General features: G+C 38.3%; 1 protein-coding gene across 2 annotated transcripts in view; it reads left to right on the forward strand.

Moving 5' to 3' along the window:
• The first annotated feature begins 998 nt into the window (after nucleotides 1-998).
• The window catches only part of RASAL2 (RAS protein activator like 2), a 383,912-nt gene continuing 363,293 nt past the window's right edge, over nucleotides 999-21,617 (forward strand). Inside the window, exon 1 of one of the 2 annotated variants that reach the window (XM_061160792.1) lies at nucleotides 999-1,217. In XM_061160792.1, coding sequence (XP_061016775.1) covers nucleotides 1,016-1,217 — 202 coding nt within the window. In that variant the 5' untranslated portion in view covers nucleotides 999-1,015. The remainder of the gene's footprint in view (nucleotides 1,218-21,617) is intronic. The other variant, XM_061160793.1, reaches the window with a different exon arrangement.

The following is a 21,617-nucleotide window of genomic DNA, read 5'->3' on the forward strand; positions in this document are numbered from 1 at the left end:
GAAAAGGGTAGGAAGAGGGGGGAGAGGGGAAAGGGAAGTTCTTTTCCTTTCTTTTTAAATTTCCCGCATCCATTTTCCTCCCCGCCTCTTCACGCCGGCTCCACTTCAAGCAGCAGCTGGGGAGACGGAGAGACCGGGAAACGCTCTGTAGGGCGGTCGGGGAGAGAGTTTTTGGGAAGTAGGCGGTACTGGCTGGATGAATAACTCGGTGTCCGATTTTTCCTGCCTTCGGCAGCAGTTCCTCCTCCGCGTCGTTATTCCTCTGCACACGCGGCTGGGCCCTCGGCCCTCGATTGCTCCGGCCTATCACCCTGGGATGCCGCCTGCCGCCGCCACCGCCGCGGCTGCCGGGCTTGTGGGATCCGCGGCGGAATCGGAGCCGGAGCCCCAGCCGCGGCGGGAGCCGTGGCCTGAGAGTTAGGGGGCGGGCCGGGTCATTCCTGGGGAGGGTGCTGAAGACTGGCGGGCGAGAACCCGGGGCCACCGCCCTCCCCGCAGGCTGAGGGAGTGGACATTCGGAGCCCCTGAGCGGCGGCCGCGGCGGCAGCGGCGGGAGCCGGTCAAAGGGGGCGGCCCCTGGCGGCGACGCCCCCAGCCCAGCCCAGCCCTGCCCGGCCCCGCTCCATCCCCAGCCCCGGCTCGATCGGACCGCGGGAGACGCCGGCGGGGGCACAGGAAGGCGGCTCCGAGGGGGCCGGCGGGCGAGCCGCCTCTCCCGGGTCCTTCCACGTTCCTCCCGGGAGGGACCCACACCTGAGCCCGGACCCACCCCCCGCCCGGGGCCACGCTGGATCCGCCTCCCGGCCTGGGTCCCGCCCGCCGGCTGCAGGTGGGCTGCAGCGTTCGAGCCGCGGGCAGTGGGCGGCGGGGAAGGAGGTGAGCCGCGTCCGCGCCGGCTGCCGCTCGGGTCCGTGCCCCCGCTGCTGCGCTCTCCGCCTCCCCTTTCCGCAGGCAGGGCGCGGAGCCGCGCGCCCGCCCCGCCGCCGCCGCCGCCGCCTTGTCCCTCCGGGGCACCATGGAGCTCTCCCTGTCGTCCGGAGGAGCCGCGGAGGCGCTGTCCTGGCCAGAGATGTTCCCGGGACTGGAGTCCGACTCGCCGCTCCCCCCGGAGGAGCTGGACGCGGTTGTCCCGGTCAGTGGGGCCATGGCCGGTGGCATGTTGGATCGGATCCTTCTGGAGTCCGTGTGCCAGCAACAGAGCTGGGTCCGCGTGTACGGTAAGGACCTAAGGCCGTCTTAGAGACTGATGTTTCTTATCTTTGCTCAGGCAGAAATGCATTCCCCAGGTCTCAGTCCCATCCATTCTCAGTCCCCATCCATCCTGGGTCCGCTTCCCACATCCCTTTTTGTTCTGGGGGTGCATTTCTGACAAGTTTCTTCAGCTAGTACTTGAGGAGAGAGATGTGACTCAGTATGGTCTTTGGACCTTTTCAGGTACCTTTAGTAAGTTTAAGGTGGAGTTGGGATATGAAGCCTTAATTTTCAGGTGGTTATTTCAAGGGAAGTGTCACCCGATCTTCAAGAAGACGACACCAGAAAATCAATCAGTCTTGAGTAAGCAAAGACTGCAAACCAAGATATTATGAAAAAGCTTAGTGGAGGTTAAGATAATCAAGTAAAAATCAAAAGTATTTATTTGGGGAGGGGAACAGTCTGTCTTCTATAACCTCTTTCTGAACCTCACTCTCCAAAGGCAAGCACTTAGTCCAAGGGGTGTGGATTGTTTCAGATTGCACTATTGTTTCTGGTGCTCTTTGTAAAGTGACTGGATTGCTACTCAGCAAGTTAAAAAGTGATGAACACACTGAAACTTTCCCTTTCTGCATTCCTAGTAACCACCTCTTTAATTAAAACTGAATGATGAGATTCTATAAGGGCAAGCCTGTGGCAGCGTTTAAGCCATGCTGGTTTTGAAAACCTGTAGCCCAAAGATTTATAGCCTGGCATTCAGGACTGAGCTGTGGCTTTCCAAATCATTGAAACGTCAAGGTGTTTATCACTTAGCTCACAGGGATATAAAAGACATTAGTCATGTGGCTGAGTATAAGATGGCAAACTTGAAGCACCTGAGATCAACACAAGTTTAAGGTGTTATCCTGCAGTCATGTGCATCTAAGCCTATAGTGATCAATTACTTTATGTGTTTTTGGCTTTTTTTCCCCCCATCCTGTGCAGGTTATGTGTTTACTATTCAGGAGTGACGGTGACTTTGAAGTTGTCTTCCTGGATAGTTTAGTTGATTTCAAGACTTTGTCTATCACTATCAGAGAGATCATAGAACTAGGAGTCCAGAGATGGGAATTTTTGTCTCAGTTCTGCTGCTAAGTGTCTATGTGATTTGAAGCGGATCAGATCACTTTTTTGACCTCTCATTCCTTGTCTGTAAAATGAGTGGGTTGGATTAGATAATCTCTTAATGGTCCTTGCAGTTCTAAAAATCCATCAGTTTTTATAGCCAATTTTAAAGGATTTATGTATGCAGGAACGTTGTATTTTGCTGGCTGTTTGTAAATGTTTCTTGATGTTATTTTAGTTAACTGAAAGAAGTAAAGCAAAGAAGTGGGAGGTGATGCAAGGTCATCCAGTTCATTCTCAGCAGATTAAAAACTTTAGTGCCTAATTTTTCATTCACCTGCTAGTCCTACTTAGCCGATGGTTTATAACAAAGGTTGGTAAAAATCTGAAGTTGAACTTGAATTAGAGTATATTGAGGTTACAGCTTTTTCCTATTCTGTCCTATCCTTATATACTTCTTTTGCGTATTGTTTTTTTGTATGAAGTTAGCCTTGTTACTGCAAGAATATGTATATATGACAATTCAGTAGTTCTGTCTGGGTTTTCTAGACCTAATGTTAGCTTTGTACTTTGAATGTAACCCATAAAATGAATGTGCTTGTTTTTGTAGTCCATTCCTAGGCCTAGGTTTGTGTGTATGTATATATATATGTGTGTGTATGTATATATTGTTTCCTAAATATATGTGCTGTGCTTATTTGCTCAGTTGTGTCCGACTCTTTGCAATGAACTGTAGCCTGCAAGAATACTGAGTGTGTTGCCATGCCCTCCTCCTGGGGATCTTCCCAACTCAGGGATCGAACCCACGTCTCCCGCATTGCAGGCGGAATCTACGAGCCACCAGGGAAGCCCTCTTAAATACATAGACATGTATATTCTCTCTCACAAACACATATATAATTTGCATTTCAGAGTTAATTTGCAGACTTTCTACTGCATTGTAGCTTTTTTGTCTTCCCTATCAAGTAACCAGAAATAGTTTTTATTTACTATTTAGTACTGCTACTTTCCTTCCTCTAAGGCAGCTCATCCTGGATACTACTTTATTGTCTTTAGTTTGATGTGAATATTCTAAAACTATCTTAATGATTCTTGACTTTTCTATATCCTTGGCTAGTTTTTAAGTTGCCTATTGTACAGCTCTTAGGAAAGCTTTGATGCAAAAATAATAGAATGTAGAAAATCAATTTGGAAAAGTTTGTTTTGATTTTCTTGTTTGTTTGTTTTGTGTGTTCAAAATCCTGGTTGTTTTGGAACATTAAGGTTGTTTTACACAACTGGAAGAGACTTTGATAAATGTATTCAAATGCTTTTTAAAGAAATCCAGAAACTAGTCTAGAGTATGCAGCTGGGGATTGTGAACCTGGGTTTTCATTCTGGCTTTGCCACAAATTGTTGTCTAACTTTGGGCAAGTAATTTTAAGTCCATGTGCTTAGGTTCTACATAAAATGTGGAGTCTGGAGTAATTGGTATCTATGGTATATTTTAACTTTAAAGTTCTCTCATTCTATGGCCTGCCCTGTTATTTTACCTACAACTTGGTCTCCCGCTTCCAGCCTGACTTGAGGCCAGGCATCAAGCAAGCCTCTAATGCATTTAAATCATGACTGTCAGGTTTCTGGGGAGCACTTTTATCAAAAGGTCAATGAACTGAGTTTTCAAAGAAGGAATGTTGAGGGCAAATGTATATTTGTTTGGAATGTTTTCACAAGATAGGAAGGTGGGGATGGGGGTCTCAGATCCAGCTCATTCAGTTTTGAGACCTGACCTAAAATAGCCATGTGAGCTTTAAACATAGGGTTTAAAGTAAAGAGCTGTATTAAGTGCTGTTGGCTTCTGGTTATGGCTCACATCCTCTGCAATATACTTATGTGTGAAATCAGTATGCAAACAGAAACAGAACTACCCCCACCCCTCAGATATCTTAACAGAAACTTTTATTTATTTATTTACAGAAACTTTTAAAAACAATGTTTTATTAGTTTGCCTCGCAAAATTTGAAGACTGGACACCGTTTTGAGTTTGCTACTGATAGGTCTGGCTCTTTGGTAGATAATACTTATATCCAGAGTTTTGTGTGTCGTTATGAGTGAAAACTTTTTTGGAATATGTTCAGAGCTTTATAATATGTGGATCTATATTTAGAACACAAACAAATGCACATCTTTGAGATAGGACTAAGAGAAAATCATGCTGTTCTTCATTTTCTTTTAGCTGTAAAATGTTTCATTTGTCTTCTTCCACTGTTATTGTAAGTTGTGCCCATGCCCGTCAAGACTATGAAATTTTTGACACCGGAGAGTCTGTCTGTCTTGTTGATCTTTGTATTCGTGCCTTGCCACTCCCTTCATTGTCACAGTGTCTAGCAGATTGATGCCTCCCCCATGGTAAGTCAGTGTCTGTTGAATGTTGATCCATCTGTCCTTTGACCATCCAGATCTCAACCTGACTGACTGTATGGGTGGTAGACTAGCTTAAACAAAGGCATGCCACAAACAGCTAAATATGGATGCAGAATCCAAGAGCATCAAATGCAGAACATTTTTCAGATATTTATAGCCTCAAAGCGAAGTCAATTGGCTGAAAAAGCTCAGCAGCCCAGCAAAAGGAAACGGGAGCGGCGAAGCCAGCCCCACTGTCTGTGCTTTCTGGTAAACAATGAGGACGTTAAAATTAACTACTTTACCATGAGTGGATGATGAGTGAAGGACAGTATTTGGGGGAAATTTAAGATACCGGTCTCTAGCCGTGGCAGCATTGGAGTTCTGCACCCATCAGTACAACAGGTCTGCAAGTGTATGCACAGCAGTGCTCTTTAATAACTAGAAGGGAAATGCAATTATCATGATGAAGTGGTCACCAAGAAACCATATTGTTTTCGTAGTATGGGCAGGACTTATCTAAAGTATTCAGTTAATAAATAACATCAGCATTATTGTATACCATTAAGCTAATATATGGCACATTGTTTATTAATGACTGGTAGCGACCTCCTGGAAAATTTCTAAAGGCTGGTACAGTTTCAGCAAGCAGAAGAAAAAGGGAATTAATAATGCTGTATCAAATATCATACAGTTCTAGAAATATGGCATTGAGACTTTGGTAAGAGTTTCTCATGAACTGGATATGAGTTGGTAGAGACCAGGAGTCCTACCTGGTTGTAGTAAATTATATTGTTTTTATGCTTCACCAATTAAAGGATGGTGTTTTAATTTAAAAAGTATATTTTCTTGAAATTTTAGAGAATGTTTCTATATTTACTTAAAATGTTGCAACCAGTACCAAGTCCAGGAAGTTGTTTTATTTTGATGCAGTATGAATTAGTTGTGACTAACTCAACTGGCCTTACACAGCATGTTTTTAGCATAATTCACTTTGAATATTCTTAGCAAATCACTCATTCTTACACATCTTAAATATGCACCCCATGACTCCTATTTTGTATTAACATGTAGATAAATGAGATTGCTCAACCAAGACTAAAAGTTTTACGTGCTTTAGCTAATTGATTGCCAGAAGAAAAATCAGTAAATATGTACTCAGTATATCCCTAAACATATTCATGTTACTTTAAGTGTTTTAATTTCCTCAGATGCTATTAATTGAGCTTTTACACATCAGTATTAATGTTTTAGGAATCTTGGGATATTAAGCATGGCACATCAAGGATGGCACATTGACTTTGAGTGTTGACACCTTAATTTTCTGTGATCTCCAATACATTTTATGCACGGTAGTAGTAGACAGTTCTCCACAGAAGTTAAAACTTTCAAGAAGGCCTAGGTATATAATGTTTATTTTAAATTATGTTGATTTCAAATAGATCCCCCTTTTACCTTTGAGAGAAAATTTGTGTAGTCATTTAAATTATGTATTCTACAAATGTCACAGATGGTGGACAGTTTCCTGTATAGTATCTTAGTATTTTTATACCTTCTATCATGTTGGTTCATTCGATTTCATTTTCTTTTCTTTTAAACTTTTTGTTTTGTGTTGTGGTATAGCCAGTTAACAATTTTGTGACAATTCCAGGTGAACAGCAAAGAGATTCAGTCATGTATATACTTGTATCCATTCTCCCCCAAACTCCCCCCCCATCCAGGCTGCCACATGACATTGAGCAGAGTTCCCTGTGCTATACAGTTGGTCCTTGTTGGTTATCCATTCTATTTCATTTTCAAAGAACGAAAATATTTTTACAGAATAGAAATTGTACATCCACAATCTCTTTTCCAAAACCGTTTGAACTAGTGTTTCAGAATTCAAAACTTTTGATTTTAGAAAATACGGTATATATACAGTGACATAAGTCCCCTGGGGTATCTGGAGAAACTTCCAAGAATCAGTCATGTTAGTAGTTCTGCAATTTAAATACATGAATATTCACACCAAGTATGGTATAAGACTATATATAGTATGATGTCATTGTAGGTCAGTTTACTGCTAGAGAAGTTATGAAGAAAGTGTTCAGAGCTTTTTGGATTTAGGAATTGCTGGTATGGAATTGAGGATCTATATACATTCTCTGGAGTAAATAAAATGAAATTCTAGAATGCCCCTGTTTATCTGAGAATAGTTTAAACAAATATTTAATTTTTAAATTAAACAAATGTTTAACAAATAATTAAGGATTGCCTTTATCTTTTTTAGATAATCTTTTCAGATATATTAATATAAGGTCTATTAATGCAATATATTAATATTAATATAATAATCTTTTTCAGATAATATGATTCAGTGCATGCCCCTTGAAAAATGATGTACAGTTGTGTCCTGTTATGTTGAATGGAATAATTTTTTTCTAATTTGCTAAGGAAAAGAAAAGGGATTCATATGGCAAAGTAGGCTTTACAGAGATTACTGAGGAAATGGTGGCAAGGCAGTGGATTCTAACACTTCGTTTCATTAGAAAGAAGCATGAGGTAAATTAAAGTGGAGGGTTTATGTAATTGTTCTTAGCAGTTGTCCTCTTCAGTAGCACAAAGTGGTTTGATCACCTTTTAAGTAGGTGAACCACAAAAAAGCATTCAACTAATGACTGAGTTAATCCAGAAAAAATTCAGCTGTCTGCTCCCTTGTCCTGCCCTGTTGGAATCACTTTTAAGTAACTAGAGAGGTGTTCGGTCTTGTTAACCAGGAGGAGGAGTTAGAGGTGTGCTGAGGGCCCTCCTGAAACCGCTTCACCCGGCCTTGGCAGAGGGATACCTGAACTCTGATGTGTTTCTTCCCAAAGGCTATCAAGTGCTGCTCAAGACCTGTTGGTAGAGAACCCTTTACAAGTTTAATGTGGTTGGTTTTCTAGTGGGAAGGAAGCCGTTAAGAAGTACATGATATGTAAATAGTAGGGGAAAAAAGGACATCCTGAGGCCCAGATCAGTGGGGTTAGTGGGAATATAGTGGAAAAAAAAGAGAGAGAAGGAAAGAAAAATGGAGGCCTTGAGGGCATAAAAAAAAAAAAAAAAAACTTCATTTGCTGCGCTGTTACATAGTAGTGATCATCTTATCGCTACCAGCAGGGTTCAGGTGTTAGAAGCCTGAGTTTTACCTTCCTTCACCCAGTGTTTAGTTACATTAATTAGTTGTCTGCGGCTGTTTTGGTCATGAGGATCCAGTTTAGAGACTGATTGCATTCTCATTTCCCCATAAGTTATCTTCAGCGTGGCTCAAGTTGTGTTCATCTTGTGTCCTTCGCAGGTATTGTTGTTTAGTCTAGTTGTTAAGTCGTGTCCAACTCTTTTGTAGCCGGAATACTGGAATGGGTAGCCTTTCCCTTCTCCAGGGGATCTTCCCAACCCAGGGATCGAACCCAGGTCTCCTGCATTGCAGGAGGCTTCTTTACCAGCTGAGCCACAAGGGAAGCCTAAGAATACTGGAGTGGGTAGCCTATCCCTCTCCAGTGGATCTTCCCGACACAGGGATCAAACGGGGATCTCCTGCACTGCAGGCGGATTCTTTACCAACTGAGCTATCAGGGAAGCCCAGATAGCTGGGTCTAAGAGATTGGTACTACTTGCAGATACTCCTTGGGAGAGTGAAAATTTAGAAAGGAAAAATTTTAACATAAGGCATGAAAACAAAATTCAGAATAGTGTGAAAAGTTAAAAAGTTGGTGGTTCTAAATATTTTGATAAATAATCTTTTTAAGTTTCCTCGGTTAGGGAACTGGCTCAGGAAATTTAGCTTATTCCCCAAATTGGAGACAAATTCCACAGTTTGTCAGGATTAGAACTCTTAACCGCAGATTCCTCAGCCTCCTGTTTTAGCTTCTAGATCTTACTGCTTTTCCTTAGGGAGATGGCCTTTCAAAGCTGAAGGTCAGTGAGAAATACCAGATTGTTAGTTTCACAGTCTTTAAGGGAAGTGCTGGAAGTACCATTACCTAGGTAACAGAAAACAAAAATGGTCAAAACATCCACAAAGTAGGAGGTTAAGAATAATCTCTTAGTGGTGGGCTTAGAGGTGGACTAGAGGCCAGATTAGGTCTCTTCCTAAATTTTTTATTCTGTGATTGGAGGGGTGTTTTAAGGAAATTTGAATATTTCATTTATGACCCTTAGAACTGTGGATAATACCTGTAACTATATTATATCTTCCCTTGTAATTTCTAATCTCTCTGATTCATATCATTAAAAAGTTAATACTGTTTTCCTAATTATGAATGTAAGCCATGCTTAATGTAAATAATTGGAGTTATAGGAAAAGATGGAGAAAATTAAAATCAGCTCTAATTCCACCTCTTAGAGATAATTCTTATTTTAATATTTTATTGTATTTTACTTCAGTCTTTGCTATACGGATATATTCATTTGTGCATATTTGGTATCATATTGCATCTATTTTATATCACACTTTTTTCTGATAGTGTATTTCCTTTTGGCTTTGAAAATGTTTAAAAATTTTCCAATATATTTCTATTTTTAAATTTAATTTTAAAATAGGTAATATATTTCCTTCTTTCAAAATTCAAAAGGTATAAAAGGATATACCATGAGGCCTCTCACCCCTCACTTGGCATCTGGCAAGCAATCATTGTCCCCTCAACCCCACATACAGTCAATAACTGTTTGAAATTTTTGTGTATCCTTCCATACCTGTCTCATGTATGTAGAAGTAGATATGCTCCGTCGTGTCCCACTCTTTGTGACCCTGTGGACTGTAGCCCACCAGGCTCCTCTGTCCATGGGATTTTCTAGGCAAGAATACTGGAGTGGGTTGCCCTTTCCTTCTCCAGGGGATCTTACTGACCCAGGGATCAAACCCATGTCCCTTTCTTCTCCTGCTTTGGCAGGCATATTCTTTACCAGTGGTAGCATCTCAGAAGCCCCTAGAAGTAGATAGATAGATAAAAAATTCTGCTAAGTGTAGGATCCAAGAAATTTAGGTTAAAAAAAAAATTCAGGATCCAGAATTCCCTGTCTGTCCATTGGTTAGGACTGCTTTCTCTGCCAAGGGTGTGGGTTAAGTCCCTGGGTGGAAGTCCCACAAGCTGTATCGTCACAAAAGTTGTGTGTGTGTGTGTGTGTGAGGTTAATGAAATGGCTGAAATAGGCTCCCAAAGGAAGTTGGTCTGGTGTTCTGGGGGGATCTGAAGCTGGTTGTTGTTAATTGTTTTGTATCTGAATTGATAGTATAGTTTTTACTCTGTGTATGCTTTTTTCCTTTTTTTTTTTTTTTAAACAGAAATGATAACCCATTATAGGAATTGATCCACACTTTGTGTTAATTCTCCCTTGTATTTCCCCACCACACATACTTATCACTGTATCTTGGATATATTTTCCTGTCCATTCGTAAACTGGTTCCATATTGTTTTTATGACTGCTTGATGCATTGAAGAATCATCATTTAACCCTGAGTTTTGCTGGTACAGGTGATAGTATATAAATAATCTTGAAAATAAACCATTTTGCTGTGTATAACAAAAATTCATGGAATTGCTAGGTCAGAGACATGTGTTTTCTAAAATTTTGAAAGATACTCCCAAACTGCTTTTCTTTGGTGTTGTACCTATTTATATTTCTCCACCAATGTATGGGGCTTCCCAGGTGGCTTAGACCGTAAAGAATCTGCCTGCAATGCAGGAGACCCAGGTTCAGTTTGTGGGTTGGGAAGATCCCCTGGAGAAGAAAATGGCAACCTGCTCCAGTATTTTTGTCTGGAGAACTTCATGGACAGTGGAGCTTGATGGGCTACAGTCCATGGGATTGCAAAGAGTCAGACACAACTAAGCTACTAATACATCAATGTATGAAAGTGCCCATCTTCGTGTATAGGGAATTATCAAGTATTTTTTAATGTGACAATCTAAAAAGTAAAAAATTGCCATAGTTTTAATTTTTCAAATCTTACCTTAAGTGTGATTGAGTATCATACAGAGTCCTTTAAATATAGCCTTTTTTGTGACTGTACATATCTTTTGCCCTTTTTTATTAGGTTGTTGGATCTTTTAGTGATTTGCGGGAACTCTTAGTATGTTAAGAACCCTTTGTCTGCTGTGAGTTGACAGTATTTTAATTTGTGTTTTGTTTTTCTTTTCCTCTGTGAGAAAATTATTCTTATACAGTTGAATATATCAGTCTTTTATGGCTTTTTGATTTTCTGTTAGAATGGCCTTTTCTATTCTGAAGTTCCAACTCTCCCATGGTTTGTCTAGTACTTTTTTTTTTTTTTTATCTTTGATCCATTTGGAATTCATCCTGGTATAAGGTATGAGATGTGGATATAGTTTCATTTTCAGAAAGATGGATTTCAGTTATCCTAGCAACATTTATTGAATAATTCATGTTTTCCCCCACTGATTTAAGATGTCTCCTTTATCCTTTACTAGATTGTCATATACAATTTGGTATATTTCAAGATTTTCTACTGTGTTCTATTGGCCTCTGTATATTCATATGCCAGTGTCACACTGCTTTATTACTGAAGCTTATTTGAAAATATAATTTGTTAATGACTAATTTAACAGAACTTATCTAACCATTATCCTATGTTAAATATTAACATTTTTCAAAAATTTTTTGTTTACAGTCTACTGATTCTCTTTGTTTACAGACCTTTGAACTTCTGACTATTTCCTTAGGCTGAATTCCTAGAAGAGTATGTTTTTAAAGGCCTGAGACTTAGTGCCAAATTTGTGTGACCTTCCTGGAAAGCAGTTCCTGCCACAAATATATGAAAATATGGCTCCTAATTTTAAGTCCTACTTCTGTATTGCTACATTCAACATATTGAAGTATGTTTGCATAGATTTCCTGTAGTGAAATTCCCAGGTGCCTCAGAGGTAAAGAATCTGCCTGCTAATGTAGGAGACACAGGTTCGATCCCTGGGTTGGGAAGATCCCCTGGAGAAGGATGTGGCAACCACTCCAGTGTTTTTGCCTGGAGAATCCCATGGACAGAGGAGCTTGGTGGGCTACATTGCACAGGGTTGCAAAGAGTTGGACACGACTGAGCATACAGGTGCATGTAGTGTCTTAAATGTTATTTAGCACATATTAAATATGCTTAGAGTTCTAATGTTATTTAGCACATATTAAATATGCTCAGAGTGCTAATGTTATTTAGCACACATTAAATATGCTCAGAAAAAAAAATATGCTCAGAGTTCTAATGACTTACCTTCAAAACTGAGTTTTTTCTCAGTGGTACTCCTTTTGATTAATGGCAGATTTCCAAGTAAATAAGGGAAGCATGAGTGTGGAGTCAAAGCAGTTGATCTGCTAAAGGTCAAATCCGTGACCATGACCTTCTTTATGCTGTTAGATGACTCTCCAACTGAAATAATCTGACACAGATACATATTGTTTTAGATACTCTGAGAAGAACATAGTTGGTGGCTTTCATCTCAGCTGTTCATGTCCTCCATCTACTCTTTGTTTCTCAGAGTTTTCAGAAGGAATTGATTTGAATATAAGTTCATTTGGTTTTAGCTGGATGAATGACTGAGGTATATACTTTTTAAAAAACACTATGTTAATGCTGAATTTTTAGCATGGGATTCATTTAGGTATGTTCTAGGGAAGTTTATAATGTCAAAGCCAAATTTGAAGAATGGCAACTATAACATTAATGACAGAAGTAATTTAAAATATTTTCTTAAAAAAAAAAAGGGTAGAATAGGAATTGTTCTGAAAAAAGCATGGTTTATATAGACCATTAATCAGTTAATCAAATTTTCTTTCTTGTTTTTTTTTAAGGACTTAATTTTTTTTAGAGCAGATGTAGTTTCACTGCAAAATGAGAGGAAGTTAACAGAGATTTTCCTGTGTACCCCCAGTTCCCACGCATGCATAGCCTCTGCCATTATCCAACATCCCTGACCAAAGTGGCACATTTATTATAACTGATGAACCTACGTTAACCCATCATTTTCACTCAAAGTCTACATTAGGGTTTACTCCTGGTATTGTACATTCTGTGGGTTTGGACAATGACATGTATTCATCATTATACATTATACAGATTATTTTCACTGCCTTAAAAATCCTATGTGCTCGGTTCATCTCTCCCTACCCACTACCTCCCAGCTCATAGCAACCACTGATGTTGTTATTGCCTCCATAGTTTCTCCTTTTCCAAAATGCTGTTTAGTTGAAATCATACCCAAATTGTCTTTTATCTATTAGCTATTTGTTTAGCATGTAATAGGAGCAAACTTAGAAAGGGACAAAGTAGTTTAACTTTTAATAGTAACATAGAGCGGTTTAAGAATGAAATGTAGAATCCTGTATCCAGTTAATATTGTGGAAGTTTGTAGGAGATTTTGTTTGATTTAAATTTGGGCAGGATATAACATATAAGTATTTTCTTCCCATGATTTCTGTAGGCTTGACTCTTAAATTTTCTGTTTATTTATAAATTTCAGGCATATCTCTGAGTGAGAAAGCCCAAGACCTTTCTAGGGCACATTTCTGTTTTGTAATGTACCAGTTTTGCCCAGTGGATAGTGGTCAGCCTGATTCAAAGAACAGACCTTGAAAAAGATGCCCAGCACTAACAAAAGACTTGGTTCAAATCTAAAAAATTAGTGTACTTTTAGTATTTTCTGGCTTCATAAAGACTTCAGAGTAGTTTTCATCTTCATAGAAATGCTTTATTTGCTAATGTCTGAATCTTATTTGATAGCATGGTAAAGAACAGTATCATATGTGGTGCTTCCTATTGAGACAGAAAGATACTGTAGAACAGTGGTCCCCAATCTTTTTGGCACCAGGGGCTAGTTTTGTGAAAGACAGTTTTTCCATGGACCTGAGACAGAGGAGGCTAGGAGTGGTTTCAGGATGTTTCAAGTGCGTTACATTTGTTGTGCACTTTATTTCTATTATTATTGCATCAGGTCTACCTGAGATCATCAGGCCTTAGATCCTGGAAGTTGGGGACCCCTGCTCTAGAGGATTTGATATGACTGTATGTTTTGCTGTTTTGCTCAGGTCAGAAAGTCCGAAGTCATTCTTTTTCAAGCACACCTTTAATCAGTTTGAGGAAATTTTTAGGTATTTGCATTTTAGGTTATGTTTTTAGTGTACAACTTGATCGTCATGCCTGTGTGCTAAGTCACATCGGTTGCCTCCAACTCTTGCGAACCCATTCATTGTAGCCCGTCAGGCTCCTCTGTCTGTGGTTTTCTCCAGGCAAGAATACTGGAGTGGGTTACCATGCCCTCCTCCAGGGGATCTTCCTGACCCAGGAATCGAACATGCGTCTCTTAAGTCCCCTGCATTGGCAGGCGGGTTCTTTACCTAGTGCCACCTGGGAAGCTCACCTTGATTGTCATACCTTGAGACATAGTTGCGTTACTTTCTCATGCCAGTAATCTTTCCTTACCTGTAGCTTAACTGGCAATAGTAATGTTTTGCTTATACAACCAGCAATGTTATTCCATTTACCTGTGAGCATGTTATATAAAATGATATGTTTTTGCAAAGTTGGGTTTTTCTCTGCAGTCTCAAAATACCCTGCATTTTTTTTTCAATAAATTTATGAAACATGATCATTCTTTTCTCCATTTTATTGGGAAGTAATCATGTAAGGTTAGTGATGTAAAGATTCTTGGTAAAGTTATATTAGAATGTGAGTAAGACTGGAATGTGAGTTACAATCTAGTACATTTTTTGGATATTACCCTATTTCTATTATCCAAGTTTGTAAGTTGCTGCTTCCAGTGTAATATATTTGTGTTAAAATATGTCATGAGCTGTTTAAAGTAGCATTTTTAGACTTTCCTAAGTTCTCTTAGAATTTAGCAATTTGTCTTATCCTACCTTCTGTACCTCTTTTGGAACCACATAGGTAAGAAAGGGTTTGAGTTCACTGGTGAACTGAGGGAATAAAAGTGAGGATGCTGGAGAGAGTAACCAATATGTTCTTTTACACTCTTTTTTTTTTTTTTTTTATTGTGGTACAATATACATACCACATTTTATTTTAATTATTTGTAAGCATGCAATTCAGTGATATTAAGTACATTCACAGTGTTACGTAATCCTCATCATTGTCTATACCCACTTTTGAGAAACTACAACTTTTCCACAGCATTTGTGCATTTTTACATTCCTACCTGCAATGGATAGGGTCCCAATTTCTTTACCTCCTTGCACCCACTCTTGTTATTTTCTGTTCTTCGTTAAAGCCATCCTAGTCAGTGTGAAGTGATACCTCATCATGGTTTTGATTTTCATTTCCCTTATGATGAGTGATGTTGAACATCTTTTCATATGCTTTTTGGCTGTTTGTATATCTTCTTTTGAAAAATGCCTATTTACATCCTTCTTTTATATTAATTCTTAGACATATTCTTGTTTTTCATATTATCAGTAATAAGTGTTAATTGTCCAATATAGTAATCTTAACTCTAATAACAGTGATAGTCATAATCATGATTATAATGACAACAATAATGTAAAACTTCTTGAATACTTACATGAGCCAGGTGCAGTTCTAGGTTCTTTATGTCTATTTAATCTTTGTGGCTATCCTATGAGGTAAATGCTATTATTATCCAGATTTTATAGGTGAGAAATCAGAGACACAGAGACATAAAGGAACTTGGCCAAGGTTATGGAGCAAGTGGGCGGCTAGTATGAGATTGGAACTCAGGGAGTTTACTCTTGAGTCTGTTCTCTTCACTAGTATATAATTTGGTTTCTCATAGATAAAAACTTTAAACTGTTATTATAAAAAACACTCACTGTGATGTTTGTTCACTTGAACCTTGAACCTGTAGTTTACCTATGTGCTTTATACAGCACTGTAACTGTAAAATAATGACATTTGATTTGCTGGGTATGCTTTGGATGTCATAATTGAACATCTTTGTAGAGTTGTCCAAGTTTTATTAACTGTAGACAACATGAGAAAGCTGTTTGTGGTGAGTGGTGTGAATATTTCTACATATAAAAAAGTTTATACAAATTCTAATGGTGATCTAAATTTATGTATTTTTAGCAGTAATACAAAATATAAAAATAGGACTTTTTTTCCCTTTGAAAGCAAGCCTTTGTCAGCCTTTTATTTATGCTTGACCAAGCCAGTAAGAATACTGAAATTTAAGAGACCACACAGTCATAAGAACCATGAATTGTATTCATCTGGGGCATAGCTTTATTTATTCTAGGACTTACAGTTCAAGTGGTTTTCCCTTTTGATATCAGAAATTCTGAAAAGAGAATCTACTTTTATAGAGCCAAGTAAACCCAAACATTGATCAGAGCTTGGCCATATAAGAGATATTTTAGGATATTTATAGAATTCCTGTGTTCTTTTCCAAAAACCCAGGAACACTGGCCTCTTGTTGGGCCTGATTTGTGTTCATTTCAGTTCCTCTTGAACCTGGCTTTCTGGTGCATATACTTTGTAATTTAAAAATATCCTAAGGTTTGTATTTCAAGGACTCAGAAACTTAAAGCATGATTTAAACACAGCATGCTGTGTGAATCAGTTATGAATTTAACTTTCCCTAGGTAGCACTAGTGGTAAAGAACAGGCCTGCCAGTGCAGGAGACATAAGAGACGCTGGTTCGATCTCTGGGTCGGAAAGATCCCCTGGAGGGGGGCATGGCAACCCACTCCATTATTCTTGCCTGGTGAATCCCATGGACAGAGGAGCCTGGCGGGCTATAGTTGATGGGGTCACAAAGAGTCAAATACGACTGAAGTGACTTAGCACACATGCATGAATGAATTGCAGTTCTTCAAAATCTGTGATTCTTTGAGCTATGGGCAATATGGCAACGGGAAGTGAGTTAAAATGTTACATTCCGATCATATGTCTTAAAAAAATATGTACATCTTAAAAAAACAGTTTGTTATATTTGACATACAGCAGACTTAAATAACCATGAAACCACCACCACAATCAAGAAGATGAAACTCTAATTCTTCTAAAAAGTTTCCTTGCATCTGTTGATAATCCTGTCCCATCCCTCCCACTCCATCACCAGACAACCACTAGTCTACTTTTTGTCTTTATAGGTTAGTTTGGATTTTCAAAAATTTTATATAAATAAAATCATGTAATATATACTTACATGTAATCTGATTTCTTTCATTTAGTACATTTTGCGATTCATCCATGTTGTTGCTTGTATCAACAGTTAATTCCTTTGTTTTACCAAGTAGTATGCCACTGAGTAAATATTCCATGATTATTTATCAGTTTACCTAAACGTTTGGGTTGTTTCTAGTGTTTTGGCCATGACAAATAAAGGTTCTGTGAACATTTGCGTATAAATCTTCGTATAGGCATATGCTTTTATTTCTGTTGGGCAACTAACTACCTAAGAGTGGAATGACTGGGTCTTGTGGTAGGTTTATGTTTAACATTTTAAGAAACTGCCAAACTGTTTTACAAAGTGCTTGTATCATTTTACCACCAGCAGGGTATGACAGTTCCAGTTTCACTGCCTTACCAACACTTGGTATGATAAGTCTTTTTAATTTCAGTCCGTGTAGGAGCTATGTAGCCTTATTCAATGTGATCTTAATTTGCATTTTTGTGATGATTAGTAATGTTGAGCATCTTTTCATATGCTTATCAGACATTCATCTATCTTCTTTAATGAAATGTCAAATCAAATCTTTTGTCTGGTTTTAAATTGGTTTTGTCAGTGAACAACAAGGTCCTATTATATAGCACAGGGCACTATACTCAGTGTCCTGGGATAAATCATAATGGAAAAGAATATAAAAAAGAATGTATTCGTATGTATAACTGAGTCACCTTGCCATATAGCAGAAATTAACAAAACTGTAAATCAACTATACTTCATTAAGTAAATAAATTTGATTTGTCTTATTGAGTTATATGAGTTGTTTCTGTATTCTGGATTTTTTTGTTTGTTTTAGTTGCTAAGTTGTGTCCGACTCTTCTGCAACCCTATGGCCTGTAGCCCGCCAGGTTCCTCTGTCCATGGCATTTCTAGGTAAGAAAACAAATTGGTTGCCATGCTTTGCTTTCCTCCCAGGGATCTTCCCAACCCAGGAATCTATTCATGTCTCCTGCATTGGCAGGTGGATTCTTCACCAGTGAACCACCAGGGAAGCCCCCATATTCAGGATATAAATCATTAATCACATGTGTGATTTGCAGTTGCTTTTTCCCATTAAGAAACCGCCAAACTGTTTTCCTAAGTGCTTGTGATATACCTGATCGTATTCTTAACACTGTCTTCAGAGAGTAGAAGTTCTTAATTTTGATGAATCTTTTCATTTTGTGAATTGTGCTTTTCATGTCTTACTCAAGAAATTTTTATCTAATCGAAGGTTTCAAAGATTTTTCCTGTGTTTTCTTCTAAAAGTTTTATAATTTCAGGTCTGTGATCCATTTTGATTTTATTTTTGTATATTTAATCCAAAATAAGGATTGAAATTTCTTTTTAAAATTAAGGATATCTAATAGTTTCAGCACCATTTGTTAAACAGTCTGTTTTTTCCAGCACTCAAATGCTTTTGTACCTTTGTTGAAAATCAAATATACATGGGGGTCTGTATCTGGTCTTTGGTATATTCTATCATTCTTCTGTTTATTACAAGAATACTATTTTTATTACTATAGATTTCTAATAAGTTTTGAGGTCAAGTATAAAGTCTCTAACTTTGTTTTTCTTTTTCCAAAGTTATTTTAGCTATTCTATATCATTTCCACGCCCAAATGAATTTTAGACTCAACTTGTCAATTTTGCACAAAAAGCCTGTTGGGGTTTTGATTGTGGTTGTGTTGAAACTATAGATCAATTTGGGGAGAATTAATCTATTAATAGTGTACATCTCTCTCTGTATTTTGTCTTTTAAAATTTCTCTCTATAAAGCTTTCAGTGTGCATGTCTTTAGATCTTTTGTTTGATTACTCCTAAGTATTTTACAATTTTGATGATATTGTGGGTGGTATATTTTTAAAAATTTGTTTCTATTTTATTTCTAGTATATAGACTATAACAGATTCTTACTTTCATTTTTGCCTTGTATGCTGCAAACTTGCTAAACTCACGTTATTTCTAGTGGGTATTTTGCAGATTCTGTTAGCTTTTCTATACAGAGGATTGTATATAATGTCTGCAAATAAAGACTTCTTTTCCAATCAGGATGCCTTTTATTTCTTTTTCTTGCCTGATTGCACTGGCTAGCACGTCCAGGTTAATGTTTAATAGAAGTGGTGAGAGCAGACATCCTTGCCTCTCTTAGGGGGAAAGCTTTCAGTCTTTTACTATTTAAGTGTGATGCTAGCTTTAGGTTTGTTGGTGTTTTTATAGATGCCCCCTATCAATTTTAAGATATTCCTTTCTATTCCTAGTTTCTTAATAGGTTTTTCCCCCTATCATGAATAAATGTTGCCAGATGCATCTACTGAAGTGGTCACATAGGTTTTCTTTTTTAGTTTGTTAACATTAATTCCATTGTTTTTTGGGGGGTGGTGGGAACTGTGTGGCTTGTGGGGTCTTGGTTCTTTAAGCAGAGACTGAGTCTGAGCCACTGCAGTGAAAGTGCCATGTCCTAACCACTGGACTACCAGGGAATTTCCTAATTACACTGATTTTTGAGTTTTAAACCAATTTGTCACACTTGCATAAAGCCATACTTGGTCTTGATGTTTTATTATCTTTTTATATGTTGCTTGATTTGCTTCATTTTATTTGCTAAAATTATCTTAAAGAATTCTGCGGACTTCCCTGTCCAGTCCAGTGGTTAAGACTCTGTGCTTCCAGTGCAGGGGGCCTGGATTGGATTCCTGATCCCTGGTGGGGAAATGAAGATCCTTCATGCTGTGTGGTATGGCCAAAAAAAAAAAAAAAAGAATTTTGAATTTTGTATCTGCATTCATGGAGGAGCATTGGTGTGTGGTTTTCTTGTGTTATTTCTCTGGCTTCGGTTTTAGAGTGTCCTGAAGTCACAGTGTGGTATTTCCCACTGTGTTTACTTTAAAGAAAGTAAACTGCTTGCCATTGCAGGAGCCGTAAGAGACAGGGGTTTGATCCTTGGGTTGGAAAGACCCCCTGGAGAAGGGCCTGGTGACCCACTCCACTCTTCTTGCTTGGGGAATCCCGTGGACAGGGGGGCCTGGCGGGCTACGGTCCATACTGGTGCAAAGCACTGGGCATGATCCTGAAGTGACTTAGCATGCATGCGCTACATCACAGTGTGCATTGTAAAGTATTTCTTTTTTAATTTTCTGGAAGAGTGTATATAGAATTGGTATTGTTTCTGCTTTGTGTTTGGTAGAATTCATCAGGTAAGCCATCTGTACCTGGACTTTTCTTTGTGGGAAAATTTTTCTCACTTCAAATTCAGTTTCTTTAATAAATACAAAATTTATGTTATTCATTTCTTCTTGATGATCTTTTGTTGTTTGTGTGTTTGAAGGATTGTGTCCCTTTTGTCTTAAGTAGTTAAATTTATCAACATAAAATTGTTTATGATATTTCCTCATCTTTTTAATAACTTCAGAATCTTTAATGATGTTACCTCTGTTATTCCTGATATTGTAAATTTCTGTCTTCCTTATTTTACCCTCCATCAGTCTGATAGGTTTAAGTTTATCAAATTTATTGGTCCAGGGATCAGCTTTTGGTTTCACTGTCTTTTTTCCTATTTTTTTCTTCTTTGAGATTTTACTGATTTCTATTATCTTTATTATTTACTTTCTTTTATCTACTTTGGGTTTCATTTGTTGTTTTGATATCCCTTTACTACTTTCTTAATATAGAAGCTGAGGCCATTTATATGCAACTTGTCTTCTTCCCTGATAAAGGCATTTCCGTGATGTAAATGTTCCTCTAAATACTGCATTAGTTCCACCTCACAAATGTGCTGTGGCATGTTTCATTTAGTTCAAATAATTTCTCATTTTTCCTTTGATGTCATCTTTGACTCATGGGCTTTATAGAGGTTTATATAGTTTGCAAATATTTGAGGATTTTCCAGATGTCTTTTTGTTACTAATTCCTAATTTGTGGTCAGGATATACTTTGTATGATTTGAATCCATTTAGATTTATTGAGACTTGCTTTATGACTCAGTATAGTGTGCACTTATTTGTTTTAACACATGTGTATTTTGCTATTGTGGAGTGGAGTGTTTTATAAATATCTATTAAATCTAGTTGGTTAATAGTGTTTGGCATGTCTTCTGTATTCTTCTTGATTTGCTCTCAGTTATTGACAGCTTTGTTGAAGTCTTTGGTTAATTTTGGATTTGTCTGTTTTTCTCTGTAGTTCTATCAAGTTTTGTTTTGTGTATTTTGAAGCTTTGTTATTAGGAACATAAGACATTTAGGTTATGATGTACACCTGATGAAGACATAAGATCATTATGTATTTTATCATTAGAAGTAGTCTTCTTTATCACTAGTGATATTCTGTTTGTCCTGGAATATACTTTATCTGACTTTAATATAGCTACTCTAGCTTTCTTGTGACTTGTATTAGCATGGAATATCTTTTTCCATCCTTTTATCAGTACTTTTAACTCACTTGTCTCTTTATAGTTAAAGTGGTTTCTTTTAGGCAACATGTAGTTAAATCTTGATCTTTTATCCAGTCTTTCAGTTGGGGTATTTGGGCTACTTACATTTAATATGTTTATACTTAATTATTTATATTTAATGTGATTCAGCTCAGTTCAGTCACTCAATCATGTCCGACTCTTGGCGACCCCATGAACTGCAGCACGCCAGGCCTCCCTGTCCATCACCAACTCCCAGAGCCCACCCAAACCCATGTCCATTGAGTCGGTGATGCCATCCAGCCATCTCATCCTCTGTTGTCCCCTTCTCCTCCTGACCTCAATCTTTCCCAGCATCAGGGTTTTTTCCAATGAGTCAGCTCCTCGC

The sequence above is a fragment of the Dama dama genome, chromosome 14 (genome assembly GCF_033118175.1).
Source record: "Dama dama isolate Ldn47 chromosome 14, ASM3311817v1, whole genome shotgun sequence".
Classification (NCBI taxonomy): Eukaryota; Metazoa; Chordata; class Mammalia; order Artiodactyla; family Cervidae; genus Dama; species Dama dama.